The 21,863-nt window shown below is 48.7% G+C and overlaps 1 protein-coding gene across 2 annotated transcripts in view; it reads right to left on the bottom strand.

The window, feature by feature from the left end:
- FBLN7 (fibulin 7) overlaps positions 1-21,863 on the bottom strand; it is a 56,315-nt gene that overhangs the window by 22,134 nt on the left and 12,318 nt on the right. For both annotated transcript variants that reach the window (XM_068981530.1, XM_068981531.1), the window contains exons 2-3: positions 10,556-10,715; positions 4,719-4,889 (exon numbers count right to left, since the gene is read on the bottom strand). In XM_068981530.1, coding sequence (XP_068837631.1) covers positions 4,719-4,889; positions 10,556-10,715 — 331 coding nt within the window. The remainder of the gene's footprint in view (positions 1-4,718; positions 4,890-10,555; positions 10,716-21,863) is intronic.

The following is a 21,863-nucleotide window of genomic DNA, read 5'->3' as shown; positions in this document are numbered from 1 at the left end:
AATCGCATCACTGCTTCAAAATGTTCAATATCCTTCCCACTTCTGGCAGTGGCAAAACCCAGCATTTTTAGTGTTTCTTAAAATTCAGTTAACATCACAATCATATGAAAAAATGCAGATTCCCAAAGTCCTATCCAAAAAGATCTCACCCAACTCAGTAGACCTGTTGGGGCATCAGAACTTATGTTTTATAAGCTTTCTGGATGATCCTGGAGTGCCTGAAAGTTTGGGATCCACAGCACACAGGCCATGATATGGTAAGACTCCATTTTCCACTAAGGGGGTTGGTCCTGCTGCAGGGAGGTGAGATGCTAATATATAATTAATAGGTGTAAGATCAGGAGGGCAGCTGGCAGACATACCCAGGATCCTCTGAGAAGGCACTATACAACAGCTAGGCCATAGAAGCAACTTAGATGCCGATCGACAAATGAATGGATATTACTCAGCCATAAGAAAGAATTTGAGTCAGTTCTAGTGAGGTGGGTGAATCTAGAGCCTGTTATACAGATTGAAGTAAATCAGAAAAACAAATTTCATATATTAACATATATATATGCATAACACATGACACATATTTACACTAAGATGACATTGGGCTCCTATGGGTCCCAACTTTGTCAAGCAACTTATGACTACGTTCCTGAGCCTCCAGTGTTTCTTATTTATCTGCCTAAATATGCATTTTTTCAGCTCTCTTCTCTTATGAACCCATCTTTTCATTCAAACCAGATGATGCTCACTGTAAATGTGTATCACAACTGAGGGCCAAATATGGAGAAGACCTGAGCAAGAAAGAAAAATTCTCACAAGAGTAAAACGTGCTTCTGTCCACAGCATTACCAGGAGAGCAGGGGCTGGTCTCGATCTTGTGAAGAACAACACAACAGCACTTGGTCCAAAGGAAGTGAGCATACAACCAACTGCCCCCCAACTCCAGCCCCAGATACATGGCCCAGAGACAAAGAGGTGGGGAAAGAAGACTTCATCAGCACTGTTGGTGGTGATGGGGAGGGGACTGTCACCTGGGCGTCCACGACAAGGGCACCAAGAGGTGAGATGCCCACACACCTCATGGAAGATAGAATGGCCATCAGAGGCACCCAGTGCTCAGAGAAAGAAACCAACTGAGGTCTGTAACTCAGTGCTAGTCTGACTCTTTGTGACCCCACAGACTATACAGTCCAAGGAATTCTCCAGGCCAGAATACTGCAGTGGGTAGTCATTCCCTTCTCCAAGGGATCTTCCCAACCCAGGGATCAAACCCAGGTCTCCTGCATTGCAGGCAGATTCTTTACCAGCTGAGCCAGCAGGGAAGCCCTGAGTTAGAAGTTCAGTTCAGTTGTTCAGTCGTGTCTGACTCTTTGCAACCCCATGAACCACAGCACACCAGGCCTCCCTGTATATTACCAACTCTCAGAGTCCACCCAAACTCATGTCCATCAAGTCAGTGATGCCATCCAACCATCTATCTCCGTCGTCCCCTTCTCCTCCTGCCTTCAATCTTTCCCAGCATCAGAGTCTTTTCTAATAAGTCAGCTCTTCACCTCAGGTGGCCAAAGTACTGGAGTTTCAGCTTCAACATCAGTCCTTCCAATGAACACCCAGGACTGATCTCCTTTAGGATGGACTGGTTGGATCTCCTTGCAGTCCAAGGGACTCTCAAGAGTCTTCTCCAACACCACAGTTCAAAAGCATCAATTCTTCAGCGTTCAGTTTTCTTTATAGTCCAACTCTCACATCCACCCATGACTACTGGAAAAACCATAGCCTTGACTAGATGGATCTTTGTTGGCAAAGTAATGTCTCTACTTTTTAATATGCTATCTACTTTCCTTCCAAGGAGTAAGCGTCTTTTAATTTCATGGCAGCAATCACCATCTGCAGTGATTTTGGAGCCCCAAAAGATAAAGTCAGCCACTGTTTCCACTGTTTCCCCATCTATTTGCCATGAACTGATGGGACCAGATGCCATGATCTTAGTTTTCTGAATGTTGAATTTTAAGCCAGCTTTTTCACTCTCCTCTTTCACTTTCATCAAGAGTTTAGTTCTTCTTCACTTTCTGCCATAAGGGTGGTGTCATCTGCATATCTGAGGTTACTGATATTTCTCCCAGCAATCTTGATTCCAGCTCGTACTTCCTCCCACCCAGTGTTTCTCATGATGTACTCTGCATAGAAGTTAAATAAGCAGGGTGACAATATACAGCCTTGACGTACTCCTTTTCCTACTTGGAACCCGTCTGTTGTTCCATGCCCAGCTCTAATTGTTCCTTCCTGACCTGCATAAAAGTTTTTCAAGAGGCAGGTCAGGTGGTCTGGTATGCCCATCTCTTTCAGAATTTTCCACAGTTTATTGTGATCCACACAGTCAAAGGCTTTGGCATAGTCAATAAAGCAGAAACAGATGTTTTTCTGAAACTCTCTTGCTTTTTCGATGATCCAGCGGATGTTGGCAATTTGATCTCTGGTTCCTCTGCCTTTTCTAAAACCAGCTTGAACGTCTGAAAGGTCACGGTTCATGTATCGCTGGAGCCTGGCTTGGAGAATTAGAAGTTAGAAGTACAGACACCCAAAGCGATGGCAATGAAATGCTGCTGTAGTCCCACATCTGCTGCCGTAGTTTAGTACACATAAGGTGCTGATCCTGGATGGAGAGCTTTCAAGGTCAAGGCTAAGTCCAGATATTGGCATTTTCAGTGTTTGCAGGTCACATGGCTTGATTTCCTGGGTGTTTCCCAGATAACTCTGAGTGAGAGCTGGTACCTGTCATCAGCCTTCAAACCATGGTTCCTTCCAGGAGACAGGAAATGGAGGTCTAGATGCATGAATATGGCTCCAGTTGCCCAGGGCCCGTCATATCAGCCCGCTTTTGTCTTTAGAGATGGCCTGTCTTCCCGATGTTCCTTTATATTTTCAAGTTGTTCATGCACTAGAAGTCCTCTCCAAGCTACTCTTCACAATAAACTTACTGATATTTATGTAACATTTGTATTTTCCCCTTCAAAGCCTGGGCAAGTCATGGACATTCTGCCCCAGCAGAAGTCCCATGATTCTTGTTCTGAAAATGACTGGTATCCATGATATTTTGACCATATACTTTTCTTCTTTGACCATGCCAGTTGACATGTAGAATCTTAGTTCCTCATCCAGGGATCAAACCTGTGCCCTCTGCAGTGCAATCATGGAGTCTCAATCACTGGATGGCCAGGGAAGTCCTTGACCATATGCTTTTGAAAAGCCAACAAATTATGTGTGCCATGGCTGATTTTCCTCTCCCTCAAGAAAGTACTATTTTCCATGAAAAGATGCTCAACATCATTCTTTATTAGAGAAATGCAAATCAAAACTGCAATGAGGTATCACCTCACACCTTCAGAAAGGCCATCATCAAAAAATCTACAAGCAATAAATGCTGGAGAGGGTGTAAAGAAAAGGGGACCCTCTTGCACTGGTGGTGGGAATGTAAATTGATATAGCCACTAGGAGAACAGTATGGAAATTATTTTCAAAAACTAGGAATAAAACTACATTATGACCCAGCACCCCTGCTATTGGACATATAGGCTGAGAAAGCCATAATTGAAAAAGACACGTGTACCCCAGTGTTCACAGGAGCGCTATTTACATCAGCTAGGACATGGAAGCAGCCTCGATGTCCATCAGCAGACGAATGGATAAAGAAGGTGTGGTGCATAAACACAATGGAATGTTACTCAGCCACAAAAAGGAATGCATCTGAGTCAGTTCCAGTGAGATGGATGGCTTGTTATAGAGTGAAGTAAGTCAGAAAGAGAAAAACACAGTTAGTATAGTAAAGCATATTGGAATCTAGAAAATGGGTACTGATGAACCTATTTGCAGGACAGGCGTAAACATGAAGATTTACAGAACAGACTTTGGACACAGTGGGGGAGGGAGAGGGGATGCACTGAGGGAGGCGCACTGACGTACATATACCACATGTGAGACAGAGCCGGTGGGGAGCTGCTGTCTAGCACAGGAGCTCAGCCTGGTGCTCTGTGACAGCCGTGAGGGCTGGGGTGGCATGAGGGGGAGCAGGGAGGTTCAGGAGGGAGGGACATATGCGTACTAGTGGCTGATTCATGTTGTTGTATGGAAGAAGCCAACACAATATTGTAAAGCAATTATCCTCCAATTTTAAAAAAAATGTACTGTTTTCAAGGTTAGCACAGAGAAAAAAGGAAGCCTTTTCATGCCTCCTTCTCAGCTAAATGGTTTCTCCTGCAGCTTGTCTACACCAAGCCCCAATGCAGTCACAAAGGACTCCTGAGAAATTTCCTCAGCGTTATAGATCACAAAGAACCTTGCCGTCAAACTGCAGCCCCAGAGCAAAGCAGTCCAAATAAGGAGCGTCTCTCCGCAATATCTCCCCAGCCCCTCCCCAGCCCACAGAAGGCTTCTTGCCCCAACTCTGCGATAAGAGTGCATATGTCAACCGGTTCAGCCTGTCCTCTAGCTGTGACCTTGGGCAAATTCCTTCACCTCTCTATGCGTCCATTTCCCTATAGGTAAAACAAGACTAAATCGTTAAGAGGGTCTGGCAAGGGATTCTGGAGACAGAGGCCAGCCCAGGCCAGGCATGGAGTGAGTCATCAGACAGGTTGGCTACAGCTCTGTGTTGAAAAATCAGGGAGAAAATGTCCCTTGGAATGACCCCTCCCATCCAGCAGGCCCCTGGGAAGGAGGGACCGTACCTTTACAGCGGGGTTGCTCCCCCGTCCAGGTGCCGTTGGGAAGACACACCACACTGCTGGGCCCGACCAGCCGGAAGCCGGGATTGCAAGTAAAATGGACTTCGTGATCCACTAAGTACTTGCTTCCAAACTTTCTGCCATCCAGAGGGGCATTCAGAGCAGGGCAGGAAACTGTAAGGAAGAAAGGAAGGCCCACAAGCATTTAGACATCATTCTGGATTACAATCCATGAAGAAGGCTGAGTGCAGAAGAACTGATGCTTTTGAATTATGGTGCTAGAGAAGACTCTTGAGAGTCCCTTGGACAGCAAGGAGATCAAACCAGTCAGTCCTAAAGGAAATCAACCCTGATATTCATAACCATGAAGCTGAAGCTCCAGGTCTCTGGCCATTTGATGCGAAGAGCCCACTCACTGTAAAAGCCCCTGATGCTGGGAAAGATTGAGGATAGGAGGACAAGGGGGCAACAGAGGATGAGATGGTTGGATGGCATCACCGACTCAATGGACATGAATTTGAGCAACCTTCAGCAGATAGTGAAGGACAGGGAAGCCTGGCGTACTGCAGTCTGTGGGGTCACAAAAAGCCGGACAAGATGGAACGACTGAAGGGCAACAACTGCCTTACAGTGGGCTTCCCCAGTGGTTCAGCAGAAAGAATCTGCCTGCCAGGGCAGGAGATGCGGATCTGATCCTGGGTGGGGAAGACCCCCTGAAGAAGGAAATGGCAACACACTCTAGTATTCTTACCTGGGAAATCCCACAGACAGAGGAGCCTGGAGGGCTATAGACATGGGGTCACAAAAGAATCAGACATGACTTCGTGACTAAACAGCAACAAACTGGATGACAAAGCGTCTCACCCTCAGCACCCGCAGGCTGAGCGCGTGCTGCAAGCTGTGCACTGGGCTCCACATCTTATTTTGTATTAAATGTTTTGGCTACACGACAAAGCTTGCAGGGTCTTAGTTCCCTGATAAATGATCTAACTCAAGCCCTTGGCAGTGACAGCTCGGAGGCCTAGCCACTGGACTGGCAGGGAAGTCCTTGGACTGCACATTCAAAATACTGCGTGTCACTGAATACTCAGAGCGCTCTTGGGCACAGGTAATGCACGCCCGCTTGGTGACAGATGAGGAGGTCATGGCTCAGACACACTGTGTGCAGGGCCTGGCAATGTGGAAGGGTGGGAGCTGGGACCCCTGTAGGGCCCACCCACTCGTTCTGCTCTCTTGGAGCCCCAGCCTCCCCAGGGTCTCCTTGGTTCTCCCAGACAGGCCATACTCAGCCCCATCTCCAGGCCCTGGTTTTTGCCCTTTTCCCTGCCTAGAATGTTCTCTCCCCAAGGACTGCCCATCTCTGGCGGCTTCTCACTATCTAGGTCTTGACTTGAACGCCCACCGCTTTCCAGGGTGTTCTTCCATCAGGTTCCACTAAGATTCTTCCCCTGCCCATGAGCTCACTTGGCTTTCTTCTAATGTTTGTAACTGTTGGCATTATCTTATCAACGTGTTTGTTTGTACATTTGATGTCCGTCTACCCCTCAGAACTTCCAGTGGGGCAGAGACCTCGCCTGACCTCCTGTCTCGTCTGTATCCCCGTCACCAGCTTGTAGTGAAGGCCTGGTAAATAATTCTTGACCAAATGAATGAATGAAAAATTGTTTATTGTATTCTTACTGTCTGCCAGGCACCCTATTAGGAGTTTGAGACCATTAGTGAACAAACAGATGAAACTCAGCTCTCAGGAAGCTTCCTTCCATCAGGGAAGACACTCGACAAGCAAGATCCACAAGCAAATGGCAGAGTGTGACAAGAGGTGACAAGTGCCGTGTAGAAAATAAAGTAGCACAGGGGAAGCCAGAGGGGGGGTGCGTTTTGGGTATAGTGGTCAGGGGAGGCCTCCTTGGGACAAAGAGCTGAAGAAGCTAAAGGCATGACCATGCAGGTATCCAAGGAGGATAGAGGGATCAAGTTGGTGCAAAGGCCCTGAGATAGGCATGTGCCTGGCAAGTCTGAGGAATGTCCGGGAGACCGCCATGACCGCAGCGGGGTGAACAGACTGGACAGCAATAGGGCATGAAGACAGAGAGGCAATAGGGAGTTAGAGACAGCAGTGCCGTGGCATCTCAGAGGAGAGAAAAGGCCACGTAACTTGCTCTTGGTGTGCGGCGGGGCTGGAGAGGGGAGACGGTCCCTGTTCCTCCCCAATCTGCAGCCAAGCTCCACTCGTGGTCCACGCTGCTCTAAAGGAAGCCTGCCCCAAGTGGGGACAGCTTGGGTTTGGATTTGTCTGAGCTGGAAATTCAGTCACTTCTAACTCGTTTTTAAGGTAAGATTCAAATGTCATTTGTAAAAAATACTTTCAGGGTTTTAGACAGATGAAAACAAAGCTGTTGCTTCAGCTGTGTAGGCTGTAGTTTGTGATGGAGAATGGCTCAGCATCTACTAGGCAGACAGCATCTGTCTGCATATCGTTCCAGGGGCGGGGGAGCAGCCACTTGCATCTCTGCCCCATATCCCCACCCCCGTGTCCTGGGAGAAGAGTGGGAGCCGGTTCACTCCCTGAGGACGCTCAGTGCCCTTTGGGTTCTGGGGAACATTTGACAATTGACACGTGACCTTCTGTTAGTGAACTTCCAAGTGGGCACCCACAGTAATGACCTTGTGAGCAGAAAGCCAGGCAAACCCACATCCCAACACTTGGGCACCTCCAGCTCACTCCCTGCAAGTACACGACTTTATATTTCTCTTTGAAATATCTCCTACTGCATTGTGCTGAAGAGGATTTAAAATGCTTTGGGGGAAAGGAGTAGGGTCTCTATGGGGAAGAGACATTTTTAAAACCTTCAAAGAAAGAAAACTTACCCACTGGAGCAACTCACAGGCAAATGGTATCAGAATGGATGGAATCATATCTCCACATGGCTCCATAATGCAAGGATCAAACCTGGGTCTCCTGCATTGCAGGGGATTCTTTACCATTTGAGCTACCTCAGCAGTCCCACATACATGTCAGCAGACTTAGTGAATGGATGTGCATGCGTGCATGCGAAGTTGCTTCAGTTGTGTCTGACTCCTTGTGACCCCACTGACCGTAGCACAGCAGGCTCCTCTGTCCATGGGAATCTTTAGGCAAGAATACCGCAGGGGGCTGATGTACCCTCCTCCAGGGGATCTTCCCAACCCTGGGATCAAATCCACGTCTCTTGTGCCTCCTGCATTGGCAGGTGGGTTCTTTACCAAGAGCACCACCTGGGAAGTCCCAATGAATGGATACAGATTCAATAAAAATCAATTTTCAGGCATTTCCCAAATGGTAGCCAAAGGATTCTGTTGGGTGGGAAGACATGCCCCTTGGCTGGTTCATTTCATCATGATCGTCTCTTGGTGAGCCTACAGGGCCTCCACCATCCCAGAGGATGTAACGTGTAAGAAAGAGCTCAGCAGGAAATCAGTCCTGGCGATTTGGGGACGTTATTGGAATGAGGCTGCGGAGATAAGTCCTAAAGCTGATGGACTGTGAAGTTTTCAGGGAAGAAAGGCTGGGAAAATAGGAGGGAGATACTCAGAAATAAACCAGAAAGAAGGCCAAGAATTCTTTGGTACTGGAAATTATTCTTCCTGATTCCCAAGCAAATGCCCTTTTAAAAAAAAGAAAAGGTAATTTTCCTTCTAACTGCAGTGTGATCTGGGGCAAGCCTTTGGCTTCCCCTGGGCACCTGTCAGTGCCCTTTACCCTGCAAGGTGGTGCTGACAGCTGCCCGCCCCCATGTCCAATGCACGAGGGAGACAAAATGCACGGCAGCAATTCTTTAAAAAGAGAATTGGCCACTTTTTTTTTTAAGGTGTGTCCTGTGGGATCCTGGTTCCCTGATCCCAAACCCATGACCATAGTGCAGAGTCTTAACCGCTAGACCAACAGGAATGTCCCAAGAACTGGCCACTTTAAAAAGGTCTCGCATAGCTCAGGAAAAAAAGACCTTGAACCCAGCAGCAAGAAGATTAGTAATTTAACCATAGCTATGTTTCTTTTTAAATATATACATATGCATATATGTGTATTTATTTGGCTGTGCTGGGTCTTAGTTGCAGTACATAGGATCTTCAGTCTTGGCTACGGCATGAAGGATCTTTTTTTTCAGTTGTGGGATCCAGTTCCCTGACCAGGGATCGATCCCTGGTCCCCTGCATTGGGATCGTAGTCTTTGTCACTGGACTACCAGGGAAAACCCCTACCTTTTATTTTCTGTATTCATGGACAGGGACCTCAAAGATGGGCAGGGCAGTTGTAGAAATTCCCTTCTGCAGGCTTTTCTCGGAAACTCCCAGAAACCCGCAGGCACTCTGATCCCATGAAAACAGGAAGGACCAGTGCGGTTGAGCCTCAGCAGTGAACAAAATCCCCAGAACAGAACCCACTATCACTAACTCACGTTTCTTGGCCTCAGTTTCCACATCTGCAGCCGAAAGGAGGGATGCCACACTGTGACAAGCCCCAGCGAAGGCCGCGGCCTCTCGGCACCTTGGAAAGTGTGAGGCCTTTGGCCACCAGGTCCAGCTCTGCACCCATGCAGCCAAAGAAAACAGGAGTTGACTCAGGGCTGTGGAGACTCTAGATTTGCTACCAGAGTCTGCAAAGGTGGAAAATCCAACCCAGGAAATCCATCTCACACCACCAAGGAGGCCCTGGAGAAAAGCATCTTAAGTGAGTGAAGACATTAGATATTCCTCAGGCTGATGACTTAAACAAATATATGGCAACCCTACCCAGCCCCCCATAACCCTGTGTGCATGTGAGCAAAAGTGTTAGTGCATCACTCATGTCTGACTTTTGCGACCCCATGTATTGCAGCCCACCAGGCTCCTCTGTCAATGGGATTCTCCAGGCAAGAATACTGGAGTGGGTAGCTGTTCCCTTCTCCAGGGGAATCTTCCCAACCCAAGGACTGTACCCAGGTCTCCCATATTGCAGGCAGATTCTTTACTGCATGAGCCACCAGAGTCATCATGACTTAAACAAACATACAACAGGCTCCCTGACCCCTGACACCCTGAGGAGAGGCCAGCCACCCATGCCAGGACTTGACAGCATGCAATCCATTACTGGGACAACCAGGAAAGGCCCAGTGTCTGTCAGAGTCCTACCCCAGGGGAGGGGGTCTGGGGGCAGAGGGGAGGACAGCAGAGACAAATGCAAATTGCCCTCAGCAGCCCCTCCATCCCAACCCACTGCACTAACAGGGGGCTCATGGAAAAGGAATAATTTTCATGCCTGGAAAACAGAAGCCAGTGTTGGTTCATGGGCTGTACCCAGCAGGCCACAGGAGTGCAAGATATTAATGGTGGAGAAGCCATAATTGTTCCAGGAGAGTGTATGTGGGACCCCTCTTTGCTTTTCATTCAGTTTACCGTGAATTGACAACTGCTCTAAAAAAAATAGTCTATTAAATGACAAAACAAGAAAAATGAACCAAGTAGGGTCTCTCCTGATGGGGGTGCAGGCTCCGAAAGTTGTGCCTTTCGACCATTCTCTGGAGAAGCTATGCATGGGGTTCTCCAGTCAAGAACACTAGAGTGGGCTGCCATTTCCTCCTCCAGGGGATCTTTCGACCCAGAGATGGAACCCGAGTCTCTTACGTCTCCTGCATTGGCAGGTGGGCTGTTTACTACTAGTGTCCCCCGGGAAGCTCCGAAGATAGGGGGAAACGGGCACGTCTTCCTAGCACCCAGCCCCATACAGAAGGCGAGGCCGGGAAGGCCTGGGAATCAATCCAGCCATGGGAGATGGGAGCAGGGAGAGGATCCCCGGGGCTCGGGGCGCTGACCCGGGGACCCACCTGGGGGCGTATCCGGGCCCGCCTTGCTCACAGAGCTCTGCAGCGCCGCCAGCCGGCTCTTCATGTGACGGACGCCCTCGGCGAAGCGTGTCTCCTGGCCTTTCAGCAACTGCTGCAGGTGGCGGATAGCCATGAGGAACTGCTGTTTGTTGAGACAGTTCTGGGGAGAGGAAAAAATATTCATCACCACCACTAGCATGGGGGGCCAGGGGTTACCGGGACCCTGAGCTCTAACACCCTGGGGATCCGCTGAGTACAATACAGAAGCGGCCCCGCTGATGTCCCGACAATATATCGGGTGAGGCCCCCAAAAAGCACTCCCCAGTTCCTCCCTCAACGAAAATAAAGCTCCGATTTTCAGAGTGCAGGGCAGAAGTGATGACTCTAAGTGATTGGGTGGTAGAAGAATTACCTGAATGCAATGTGCCTTATATGAGTGGTCTTACTTCAAAGACCACCCCACCTCCATCCTGCTAATTCTTCACTCCAAGTTAACGCCCTGAAATCTGGGCCTCAAGGAACTTTTTCTTTCTCTACCTTGGACATTTTTAAGCAGATGGATGATATAACATAAAACAGGCAAATCAGGGAAGCCCAGTGGTTCCCATTCTTTTAAAAATGTAACAGGGCACAGGACTTCCCTGGTGGTCCAGTGGTTAAGAATCTACCTTGCAATTCAGGGGATGCAAGTTCGATCCCTGGTTGGGGAACTAAGATCCCACATGCCTTGACACCACTAAGCCCCGGAACAACAATAGAAGACCCCACGTGACTCAAGGAAATCCCATATGCCACAATTAAACACCTGACACAGCCAAATAAATAATTAAGTATTTAAAAAATATAACAGGGCAAGTTCAGTTCAGTTCAGTCGCTCAGTTGTGTCCAACTCTTTGTGACTCCATGGACTGCAGCACGCCAGGCTTCCCTGTCCATTACCAACTCCCAAAACTTGCTCAAACTCATGTCCATCAAATTGGTGATATCATCCAACCATCTCATCCTCTGTCGTCCCCTTCTCCTCCTGCCTTCAATCTTTCCCAGCATTGGAAAATGCTGGAGAAGGGAATGGCATACCACTTCAGTATTCTTGCCTTGAGAACCCCATGAACAGTATGAAAGGGCAACAGGGCAAGTAAGAAGAATTAAAGGAGCATTCAGTTAAAGTTAACGCTGAGTTCTAACACTTTTTGAAAAGCTCAAAACACAGAAGAAGGAGGCATGTGCTTATCACGATAAAGACTAACTTTAAGCAACACTTGGTATCATGCCTAGTGATAAAAATCTCAAGGTTTCTGATCCTAATGGGGGCTTCCCAGGTGGCGCTAAGTGGTAAAGAACCCGCCTGGCAATGCAGGAGATGTAAGAGAGGTGGGTTCGACCCTTGGGTCAGGAAGATCCCCTGGAGGAGGAAACAGAAACCCACTCCAGTATTCTTGCCTGGGAAATCCCACGGACAGAGGAGCCTGGCAGGCTACAGTCTGCAGGGTTGCAAAGAGTCGGACGGGACTGAAGTGACTGCACGTGCACTGATCCTAATTGCCCTTAAGAGCCAGGACGTGAACAGGAGGGAGAGGTGAGGACTTCCCTGGTGGTCCCATAGTTAAGACTGCGCTTCCAGCGCAGAGGGCACAGGTTCAATCGTTGATCGGCGAACGAAGGTCGCCCATGCCAAGGTGGGGAGGGTGCAAAAAGATAAATAAACAAATAAGAACATTGCCTCACTGGGAACAAAAGAAAGAAAGAAAGGAGAGGTGAGTACCGTGGGCAGAGACAGGACAGGCCCTGGTTCTCATGGTGCACATTACCTCAGCACAGCCTAGTCCAGCCTGACTCACATGACCTGCATGGAACAAAGGAGAGTGGGATGACGGCAACCTCTGGGGATAGGCTTGTGAATCCGCTTTTATTTTTTAATACTTAATTTTTTTTCCTACAATGATTATTAGCTTTATAATTAGAAAAAAAGGTTTCAAAGGCGGCCAGCGGTTGGCAGCCGGGAGGCATGTGGCCTCTGCAGCCTGGGTGGCTTCCAGCATCGCCAGTGGAGTGCTGCCACCGCGGCGGAGACAGAGCCGCGGCGGAGACAGAGCCGCGGCCGCTCTCTCAGGGCGGGTGCCAGGCCGCCGCACCTTGGAGAGCTCACCAAACACAAGGCTCACTGCTCCGGGTCAATGGATGCTTTTGACAAAGCTGAATCCTGATGCCCCTGGAGCTCATTAATCCTTGGGGGCTCCTTGGCCTCCACCCTAAAACCAGGGCCTGACTGGGCCTGGCCTCAAACACAACCTTTGGGAAGTGAACTTTTGTTTGCTTTCCTGCTCCCTCCCTCCTTGTGGTCCTTCCCACGCAGGCCCTGGGCACCCGGGCAGTGACCTCTCGCAGTCTCTGACCTGCCCAGCATGGTGCAGCCATCCACCTAGATCAGACTTCACACACCCACCTCCCTTCCCTTTAAAAACACATAATAATAATAAGGAGCTGCTTCCAGAGATGCTGCTCCATAGCATGTGTGATTCACATCTGTGAAGTTCCTCACAGTGTACCAAGCTATATGCTACTCCTAGGAGGACAGAGGAGCCTGGCGGGCTACAGTCCATAGGGTCGAAAGGAATTTGACAAGGCTGAAGCTACTGAGCACACAAAAGGACTACTGGCTGGCAGCAGCCCTGTGAAGAAAGCCTGGGACTGTCTCTGTTTTACAGTCAAGATATAGAGGCTGGAAGTCAAGCAACTTGTCCTGAACCATGTGGCCTGTGAGCGGCAGCACCAGGCTGGGGACCTGCTGACTCCAATCGATTGCGCCCACCCACAAGTCATGCCCCCGGGGTTGTCATACGCCTTAGTGTGTTTGGTCGCTCAGTCGTGTCTGATTCTGCAACTCCATGGACTGTAGCCCGCCAGGCTCCTCTGTCCATGGGATTCTCCAGGCCAGAACACTGGAGTGGGTTGCAATTTCCTCTTCCAGGGGATCTTCCCGACCCAGGGATCGAGCTCAAGCCTCTCACATTGCCGGCAGATTCTTTACCACTGTTTCACAAAAGCCTCTGTGTGGTGAAGGTTCTCGATTAGTCTGCATGAGGGATTGATCACCCTGTGACCCAAGCTAAATATCCCACAGGAGTGGATTTCTAACTCCTGTGTGGATTCCAGCTTGCCAGCATGAGCGGTGAAGACAGGAAGTGGGGTGGGTGGAGTGGAAGAGACAGCTTCACGAAGTGAGCCAGGCCAGCAGCTGCCTCCAGGGCGTGACAGCTGGGAGAGGGCAGTCCCAGGGGACAGGGAAGGGCTACGTTTCAAAGTAGGAGACGTTAGATCAATGCCAAGGCTTCTGCCGGGAACCTGGCATAGAGGACATTGTACTCCAGTCAGTACAGAAGGAAAGACGGGAACGGAAATAAAGGGGCCTCTGGGAAGCCAAGTGAGTTGAAACTCAGTGCTCCCAGGTCCAGACACACTGCGCTCTGCTTGTGGTGGCACTGCCCTGGAACCCTGTACCTATGCACCATGAACAGCAAGCGCCACTGGCTTTGCCTCAAGGTGCTCATTACAGGTGAGCTGTGCTCACATCTAGGCTTCCCAGGTGGCGCTAGTGGTAAAGAACCTGCCTGTCAATGCAGGAGATGTAAGAGACACGGGTTCGATGTTTTGATCCCTGGGTTGGGAAGATCCCCTGGGGGAGAGTCCCATGGACAGAGGAGCCTCTGCGCTACAGCCCATGGGGTCACAAAGAGTCAGACACGGCTGAAGTGACTTAGCATGCACATGCTCATCTCTCCAGGCACGATGGGAAAACCTCCCAGATCAAGTACACTAAGGCCACACAAAGGTGGAGATGGAGGAGGAAGGTGGTGGGCAGGCTTGATGAGGGAAGGTCAGGACACCTTAGCCATCTCTGCCTCCAGCCTCACTAGGGTGATGCTAACAGAATTAAGTGTTAAAGATCCCGTGAGCCCAGAAATAAACCCATGCATATATGGTCAATTAACTTACGACCAAGGAGCCAAGAACATGTGATGGCAGAAGCACAGTCTCTTCAACAAATGGTGCTAGTGAGGAATGGAATATTTCCTGCCATGTTAAACAAGGATGTCACAGTCATCAGGGATTGCAGGCCTCCAGTGTGACCCTGTGAGCCCTAAGGGCACTCAGGAAGAAGAACACGTGAGATCTCGCAGCCATCAGACTATAGCCCCTCCCTATGGTGAGCCCCAAGGAAGCTCAGGAAGTAAAAAACACATGATACCCGCCCCAGATAGCTGAGGTGCGTATGAAAGGAACGATTTCAGTGAGCCCAGACTTGCATCTTCCCATACACAGAAAGCACTAAACTCCTTAACTTGGGATATCTGGTTTTCTTTAACGATAATCTTTTGATGTTTAGACTACCTGCTATTTGTTGCAAAACTTCTATATAGCCTGGTTCCTCCCCTCACCTCCTCAGAGTCGTTCTCGCCAGATTGCTTGAGATACTGCCTCCCAGGCTTGAAGTCCTAAGAATTCCCACCAAATAAAACATAACTCTCACCTTTTAGGTTATTAATATTTTTTAAGTTGACACTGGGAAAAACTGGACAGTAACATGCAAACAGATGAAACTAGACCGCTGTCTTACATCCTCCACAAAATTCACTCAAATTATATTGAAAATTTAAACATAAGACCTGAAACCATAAAACTCCTGGAAGAAAACATAGGCAGTAAGCTCTTTGACATCAGTCTTGACAATGACTGTTTTTTGGATTTGACACCAAAAGTAAAGGCAATGAATGCACTCATAAACAAGTGAAGCTAAATCAAAGTGGGAAGCTTCCACACATCAAAGGAAACCAGCAGCAAAATGAAAAGGCAGTCTACAGAATGGGAGAGAGTACTTGCAAGTCATCTGCAAAATTTCTCACAAGGGGTTAATATCCAAAATACACAAAGAACTCATATAATTCAAGAGCAAAAAAAGAAACAGAAAAAAAAATACTTCGGCTATCTGATGTGAAGAACTGACTCCTTAGAAAAGACCCTGATCCTGGGAAAGATTGATGGAAGGAGGAGAAGAAGGTGACAGAGAATGAGATGGTTGGATGGCATCACTGACTCAATGGACATGAGTTTGAACAAGCTCCAACTCAAGTTGGGGAGGGACAGGGAATCCTGGCATGCTGCAGTCCATGGGGTCTCAAGGAGTTGGACACAACTGAGCGACTGAACTGAACTGAAACAAAAATCTGATTTTAACATGGGGAGAGGTTCTAAATAGTTTTTCCAAAGAAGACATTCCACAGATGGCCAACAGGTACATAATAAGATGCTCAAGATGACTAATCATCAGAGAAATGTGAATCAAAACCATAATAAGTATTACCGCATTCCTGTTGAATGGCTATTATAGAAGAAACAAGAAATAACGAGTATTGGTGAAGATGTGGAGAAATGTGAGCCCTCGTTCCCTGTTTGTGGGAAAGTAAATTGTTGCAGCCACAATGGAAAACAGATTGGAGTTTACTTAAAAAATTAAAAATAGAACTACCATATGATCTAGCAGGGAGATCCAACCAGTCCATCCTAAAGGAAATCAGCCCTGAATATTCATTGGAAGCACTGATGCTGAAGCTGAAACTCCAATACTCTGGCCACCTGATGTGAAGAGCTGACTCATCTGGAAAGACCCTAATGCTGGGAAAGATTGAAGGTAGGAGGAGAAGGGGACGAGGGAGGATGAGATGGTTGGATGGCATCACCGACACAATGGAACAAGTTTGGGTAAACTCCAGGAGTTGGTGATGGACGGGGAGGCCTGGCGTGCTGCAGTCCATGGGGTCGCAAAGAGTTGGACACAGCTGAGCAACTGAACTGAACTGATGATCTAGCAATTCCAAAGGAGACAAAGTTATGTCTTGAAAAGATATACACACCCCTATGCCCACTGCAGTGTTATTTTTAATAGCTAAGACATGCGAACAACTTTAATGCCCACTAGCAATGAAGACTCAGCACAGCCAAAGGTAAATAATGAATTTTTTTAAAGCTGATGAGAGTAGATTTTTTTTTTTGGCCATGCAGCCTGTGGCACCTGCATTGGAAGTACAGAGTCTTAACCACCAGACTGCCAGGAAAGTCCCTTAAAAGAATAGATCTCAAAAGCTCCCATCATAAGAAACACAACTGCAACTATGTGAGGTGATGGGTGTTAATTAGATTTACTGTGGTGATCATTTCACAATATATATGTATATCAAATCATTATTTTGTATATACCTTGGACTGTGTGGTGTGCATGTGTGCTTGTTTGTGTCTGACTCTTTGCGACCCCAAGGACTGTAGCCAGCCCAGCTCTTCTGTTCATGGGATTTTCCAGACAAGAACACTGGAATGGGTTGCCATTTCATCCTCCAGGAGATCTTCCTGACCTAGGGATCAAACCCATATCTCTTGCATCTCGTACACCGGCAGGAGGATTCTTCAGCACTAGAGTCACTGGAGAGGCCCCATGTCTTGGACTAATACAATGCTATCACTCGTTTATATCATGTTATGTAATTTTATCTCAATAAAACTGGGAGAGGGAGGAAAAATAAAATTCACAAGGGGAAAAAACGGGAGATCCTTGTCCTCTTGGCAAGCTGGCTTGGCAGGGGCAGAACCGGGGTGCCAAAGCAGTGGAAAGAACGATTGCTTGAGGTTTGATGGATTTATGCAGCAGCTGCTACTAACAGGCCAGCTCCTTGATCCCAAACTGCTAGAAATGGAGCCCATGGGCGCCACGCTTAGAATCTGTTACCTGTAGGGACCTCAGCAATGGCATAACTGAATTCATCTGCAGAGCAGAGGGACAGGCTAGAAACCTTCAGACCGAGTCAAGGGCTCAAGAGGTCCGCATTATATGGGCATACAGGGACAAATGAGGTCACGAGGTGGGGGCTGAGAACCTAAGCATCCCTCCTTTTCAAACTGAGAAAACTTTGTCAATTTGCTTGGTCAGAAAAATAAAGCATACTTTCTGAAAAACCACTCAAAATCCAAAAGAACACATCAGAACAAAGGACAAGTCCCATGAGCACAGACAACCACTGTTCACGTTTAGTGTGGTTTTAACATTTGGATCAGGTATACACTCACACACGCAAAAGCGTCCCCTGACAGTTGCTGGACCTCGGAGGCAGGCCCCGCACTAGCTCTTTATTCTTGGCGCCAAGCTGTGGCATTGTTTCCACACCGGTGAGCAGAGCAAAAGTCAGACCCTGCACCTCAGTCTGCTTCTGTTCCTCTGTGTTCCTTTCAGTCAGCGTCCGTTTGTCTGCCCACTTGCCCTCCCACGCCCACCAGTATCTGCTTTCGGCCAAGAGACGCCACACAAGGGAACGGACCATTTCCTTCTTTGTAGCCAAGGGGACTTTGAGGGGCTTCAAGGGCCTGCGAGGCTGCAGGACAAGAAACAGGCTGGACCATCTGGTGTCACCCACCTGCATTTCAGCCTGGCCCTGCCATGGTGACTGCTGGCTTCCCATCTCAGGGTCCCAGACCCTAACTGTAAAAAAGAACCTCCCACTTAGGTGGGAAGGCTCACCAAGGCTGTGACTGGGTGAAGGTCAAGTCTGGATGGGGCCGACAAGAAGAGGGGTCTCCACCAGGGAAGGAAGGCCTATCTTAGGGCCCCCACTTTCCAAGGTCTCTTCCAGGACCTCACTTTTTAAAATTTTTACTGTTTGGCCACACTGTGCACATATGGGATCTTAGTTCCCCGACCAGCGATCAAATACATCCCCTGCACTGGAAGCCCAGTCTTAACCACTGGACCACCAGGAAAGTCCCTAGGACCCTCACTTTTAATATTTTTCTCAAAGAGCTCTTCAAATGGCCTACATTTGCATCCTTTCAATACCGGTCTCCATCCATGCTTGGCGTAGGCCGTTGACAATAAATAATGAAAATTAGTTCTTATTTCTTTGAATTAATAACTTATTTGTAATGGGACCAAGAAAAGACATTCAGTGAAACTCTCCTATCCTCGAGGAGAAAAAAATCAAGATTTCCCATTTCTGGTATCAAACTCTCCTTCAGAGCACTGGCCTTCCAGTGAATTTAAACATCAAGAGTGATGTTTGCAGAGAAGACCAGAAGCAGAGAGAGGAGTAGCAACAGCAGTCATTCCACCCGCTCTTTCCAAGCTGGGGTGGAGGTGGCAGAGATGGTTCCAGAACACACTAGCTAATGTTGACAGCCAGGTGGTAGGCGGCTGAGTCTAAGGCTTCTGGGAGCAAGGAGGTCACAGAAGTGTACTCCATCCACCCCACGCCACGTCCAGGGAAAGTCCTGCCTATCTTCTTTCCAACTCATCCTGTTACAACATTGATTCTGATGGATCTGGTGGGGACACTCCAGAGGTTAAACACTCCTCTTCCTGGGAGACTAAGCAGCTCAGAGACCCCACCTGTTGGCCCAGGGTTGGACACAGAAAAAGACAGTTTGTGTCCCCAGCTCATTGCAAGCCCGTGCCAGGACTTGGTGGGTGGACCCTCCCACCCCATCCAGGCCTCCTTGCCATCTGGGCTCAGTTTACAAAGTAGCCCAGTTCTCAAAGCACTGAAGTGCCAGGGCATGCCGGATTGGTGGGTGGAGGTGTCCTTGAGGCTCTGTTCTCACGTGACCTGGCTTGATGGCCATCTTCACATCAGTCTTGGCAAAGAGACTATTTCTAAAAGCCACCTCAGTGACAACAGAACCCCAGGCCCCTCCAAGCGGGTGCAGATGACCCCTTGGACCTCGGATGGGCTGTCTTGCATTGGTTTCCTCTAAGCCACAGCTATGCGTCACGTCAGCATGTTGTTAATGGGAACACAGATGTTTTGATGACTTTAGGTCTATGAAAGGATAGAGCACACTTGCCAAGCGTGTGCCTGCTAGCCAAGGCTTGAGGCCCTCTGCATGTGAGTCATGTAGAATTCACACATGTTATTTTTCTCTGAAAGATTTTTTTTTTAAACTTTAGACCAAATCAGAAGCAGATTATAACTCCCTGACTTCTCTCATCCCAGTGACCTTGACCCAGCAACCACACTGAAAGGAAGGACACTTCTGGGGGGAGTGGGGGCATTTTAGGGGGCAGGCTGTTATCTTAGAGTTCTCCAGAAAAAAACAGAATCAAGGAGAACCAATTGTATTGGGTTGGCCCCAAGGTTCGTTCAGATTTTTCCATAACATCTTACGGAAAAACCCTAATGAATTTTTTGGGCCAGCTAAATATATGCACATCATACCCACTCCAGTGTTCTTGCCTGGAGAATCCCAGGGACGGGGGAGCCTGGTGGGCTTCTGTCTATGGGGTCGCACAGAGTCAGACACGACTGAAGCGACTTAGCAGCAGCAGCAGCAGCAGCAGCAGCAGCAAGAGAGTGAGAAGGAGAGAGATTTAAGGAATTGGCTCCTGCAGTGTGGGGGCTGGAGACCTGGGAAGAGCTGGTGTTGCATATCCAAAGGCTGTCTGAAGGCAGAATGCCCTCCTTCTCCCAAGACCTCAGTCTTTGGGATGAAGCCCACCCTCCTTATGGAAGGTAACCTGCTTTACTCAAAGTCTACAATTTAACACTCATCACATCTAAAAAATAGCTTCATAGGGACTGGTGTTTCACCAAATATCTGGGCACCATGGCCTAGCCATTTCACAGCTTAGAGAAACTGAGGCTCAAGGTATCTGGCTGATGGATGGTGGGGCTACCTTCCCTGCCACATCGTGTCCAGTCCATCCTTTGAGGAGCACATTCTGCCCATTTCTTAAGCCCGAAAGAACCAGGACAAGGGGCTCAGAGGAGGCCCCAGTTTGCCAGAGGACCCTCTCAGTGCCCTGGCAGTCCCCTCCCAACACAAGTGCACAGACCCTTCTGGGAACATCGGCCCAGGTGTGTGCACATTCACACATGAACCCAGATTTCCGAGACCTGTGAAAGTGAATTATCTGGATCTGACCTGGTCTCCTGGGGCTGATGCAAAGAGGTGGAGGGGGACGGGGGCCTGGTCTTGGCCACCAACACAGGCAGAAGGTAAGGAAAGGATGGGCCACGCGTGAGAGGAGGAGCTTTGGAAGTCCCACCCTTAGAGAAAATCACCTGCACAGTTGTGAAGGGCTGAATAACAGACGTGGTGTACTTTCAGATGTTTCTACCCTCCCTAGCAAAAAATCCCAAGCATTTCTGGGTGAGCAGGTAGACGTGAAATGAAAACCATCCTGTCCTGGACCTGTGTCCCACCTGCTCCTCCCGGGCCCTCCTGCAATCTAAGCTTCCTGAAGACAGATGTCAGAGGCCACGCTGCATCACTTCCTTGTTTCCACCCGCCAGTGGCTCCCCACCCATGAAAATAAAGGAAAACTCCTCTCCTTGTCACTGACAGGGTGGATTCTTTTCCCGTTGCTGCTCTAACAAATCAACATAAACCCGGCCACTTAAAACAACACATTTATTATCCTACAGTCTGGTAGGTCAGAACTCCAACATGGGTCTTGCTGGGCTAAAATCAGGGTAAGATTCTTAGATTTCCTGGGTAAGAACATAGATATCTTGGAGAGGGGAGCATTATTCTGCTTCCCACGTTGTGTGCTCAAGCCCTGCCACCTCCAACAGTGCCCAGATCGGACACCTTCTGGGCTCCAACATTCAGACCTCTGTGTTTCTCCACACACCTTGTGCGGCATGCTAAGTCGCTTTAGTCATGTCCAGCTCCTTGCTACCCTATGGACTGTGGCCCCCCAGGCTCCTCTGTCCATGGAATTCTCCAGGCAAGAATACTGGAGTGGGTTGCCATTTCCTTCTCTAGGGGATCTTCTCCATTGACCCAGGGATCGAACCAGTGTCTCTTATGTTTCCAACACTGGCAGGCAGGTTCTTCACCACTGGTGCCACCTGGGAAGCCCTCAGTTTCCACAAACCTTAGCAAGTTTATTTCAACCGCAGGGCCTGTGCACTGGCCGTTTGCTCTGTCCAGATTCTGGCCCTGGTCCTTGAAAGTCAGTTTTCCACTTTCACTAGAAGCACCCTTCTTAGAGAGCCCTTACCTGCCTACCGAGTGTGGGGCAGCCTCCTGGCCACCCTCCAGTACACACCCCATTTCCATTGTCTGCCTCTGGATGCTTTCAGGTCTGTCTGGTTTTTCTCTGCATGCTTGGCGAGTCACGTACTGAGATCTGTTCTTTGAGTGTCATTCACGTTGTCCTTCCTATAGCCCCATGAGACAGGGATCTCAGAGGAGAGCACTGACTCACAAAAGGCAGGAACTTGCCCCGGGTCACTCAGCCAGGAAGAGTGGGAGCCAGAACACAGAC

Source organism: Capricornis sumatraensis, chromosome 1 (assembly GCF_032405125.1).
Source record: "Capricornis sumatraensis isolate serow.1 chromosome 1, serow.2, whole genome shotgun sequence".
Lineage (NCBI taxonomy): Eukaryota > Metazoa > Chordata > Mammalia > Artiodactyla > Bovidae > Capricornis > Capricornis sumatraensis.
Note: the sequence above shows the minus strand (reverse complement) of the source record. Positions and strands in the feature narration are given on the sequence as shown.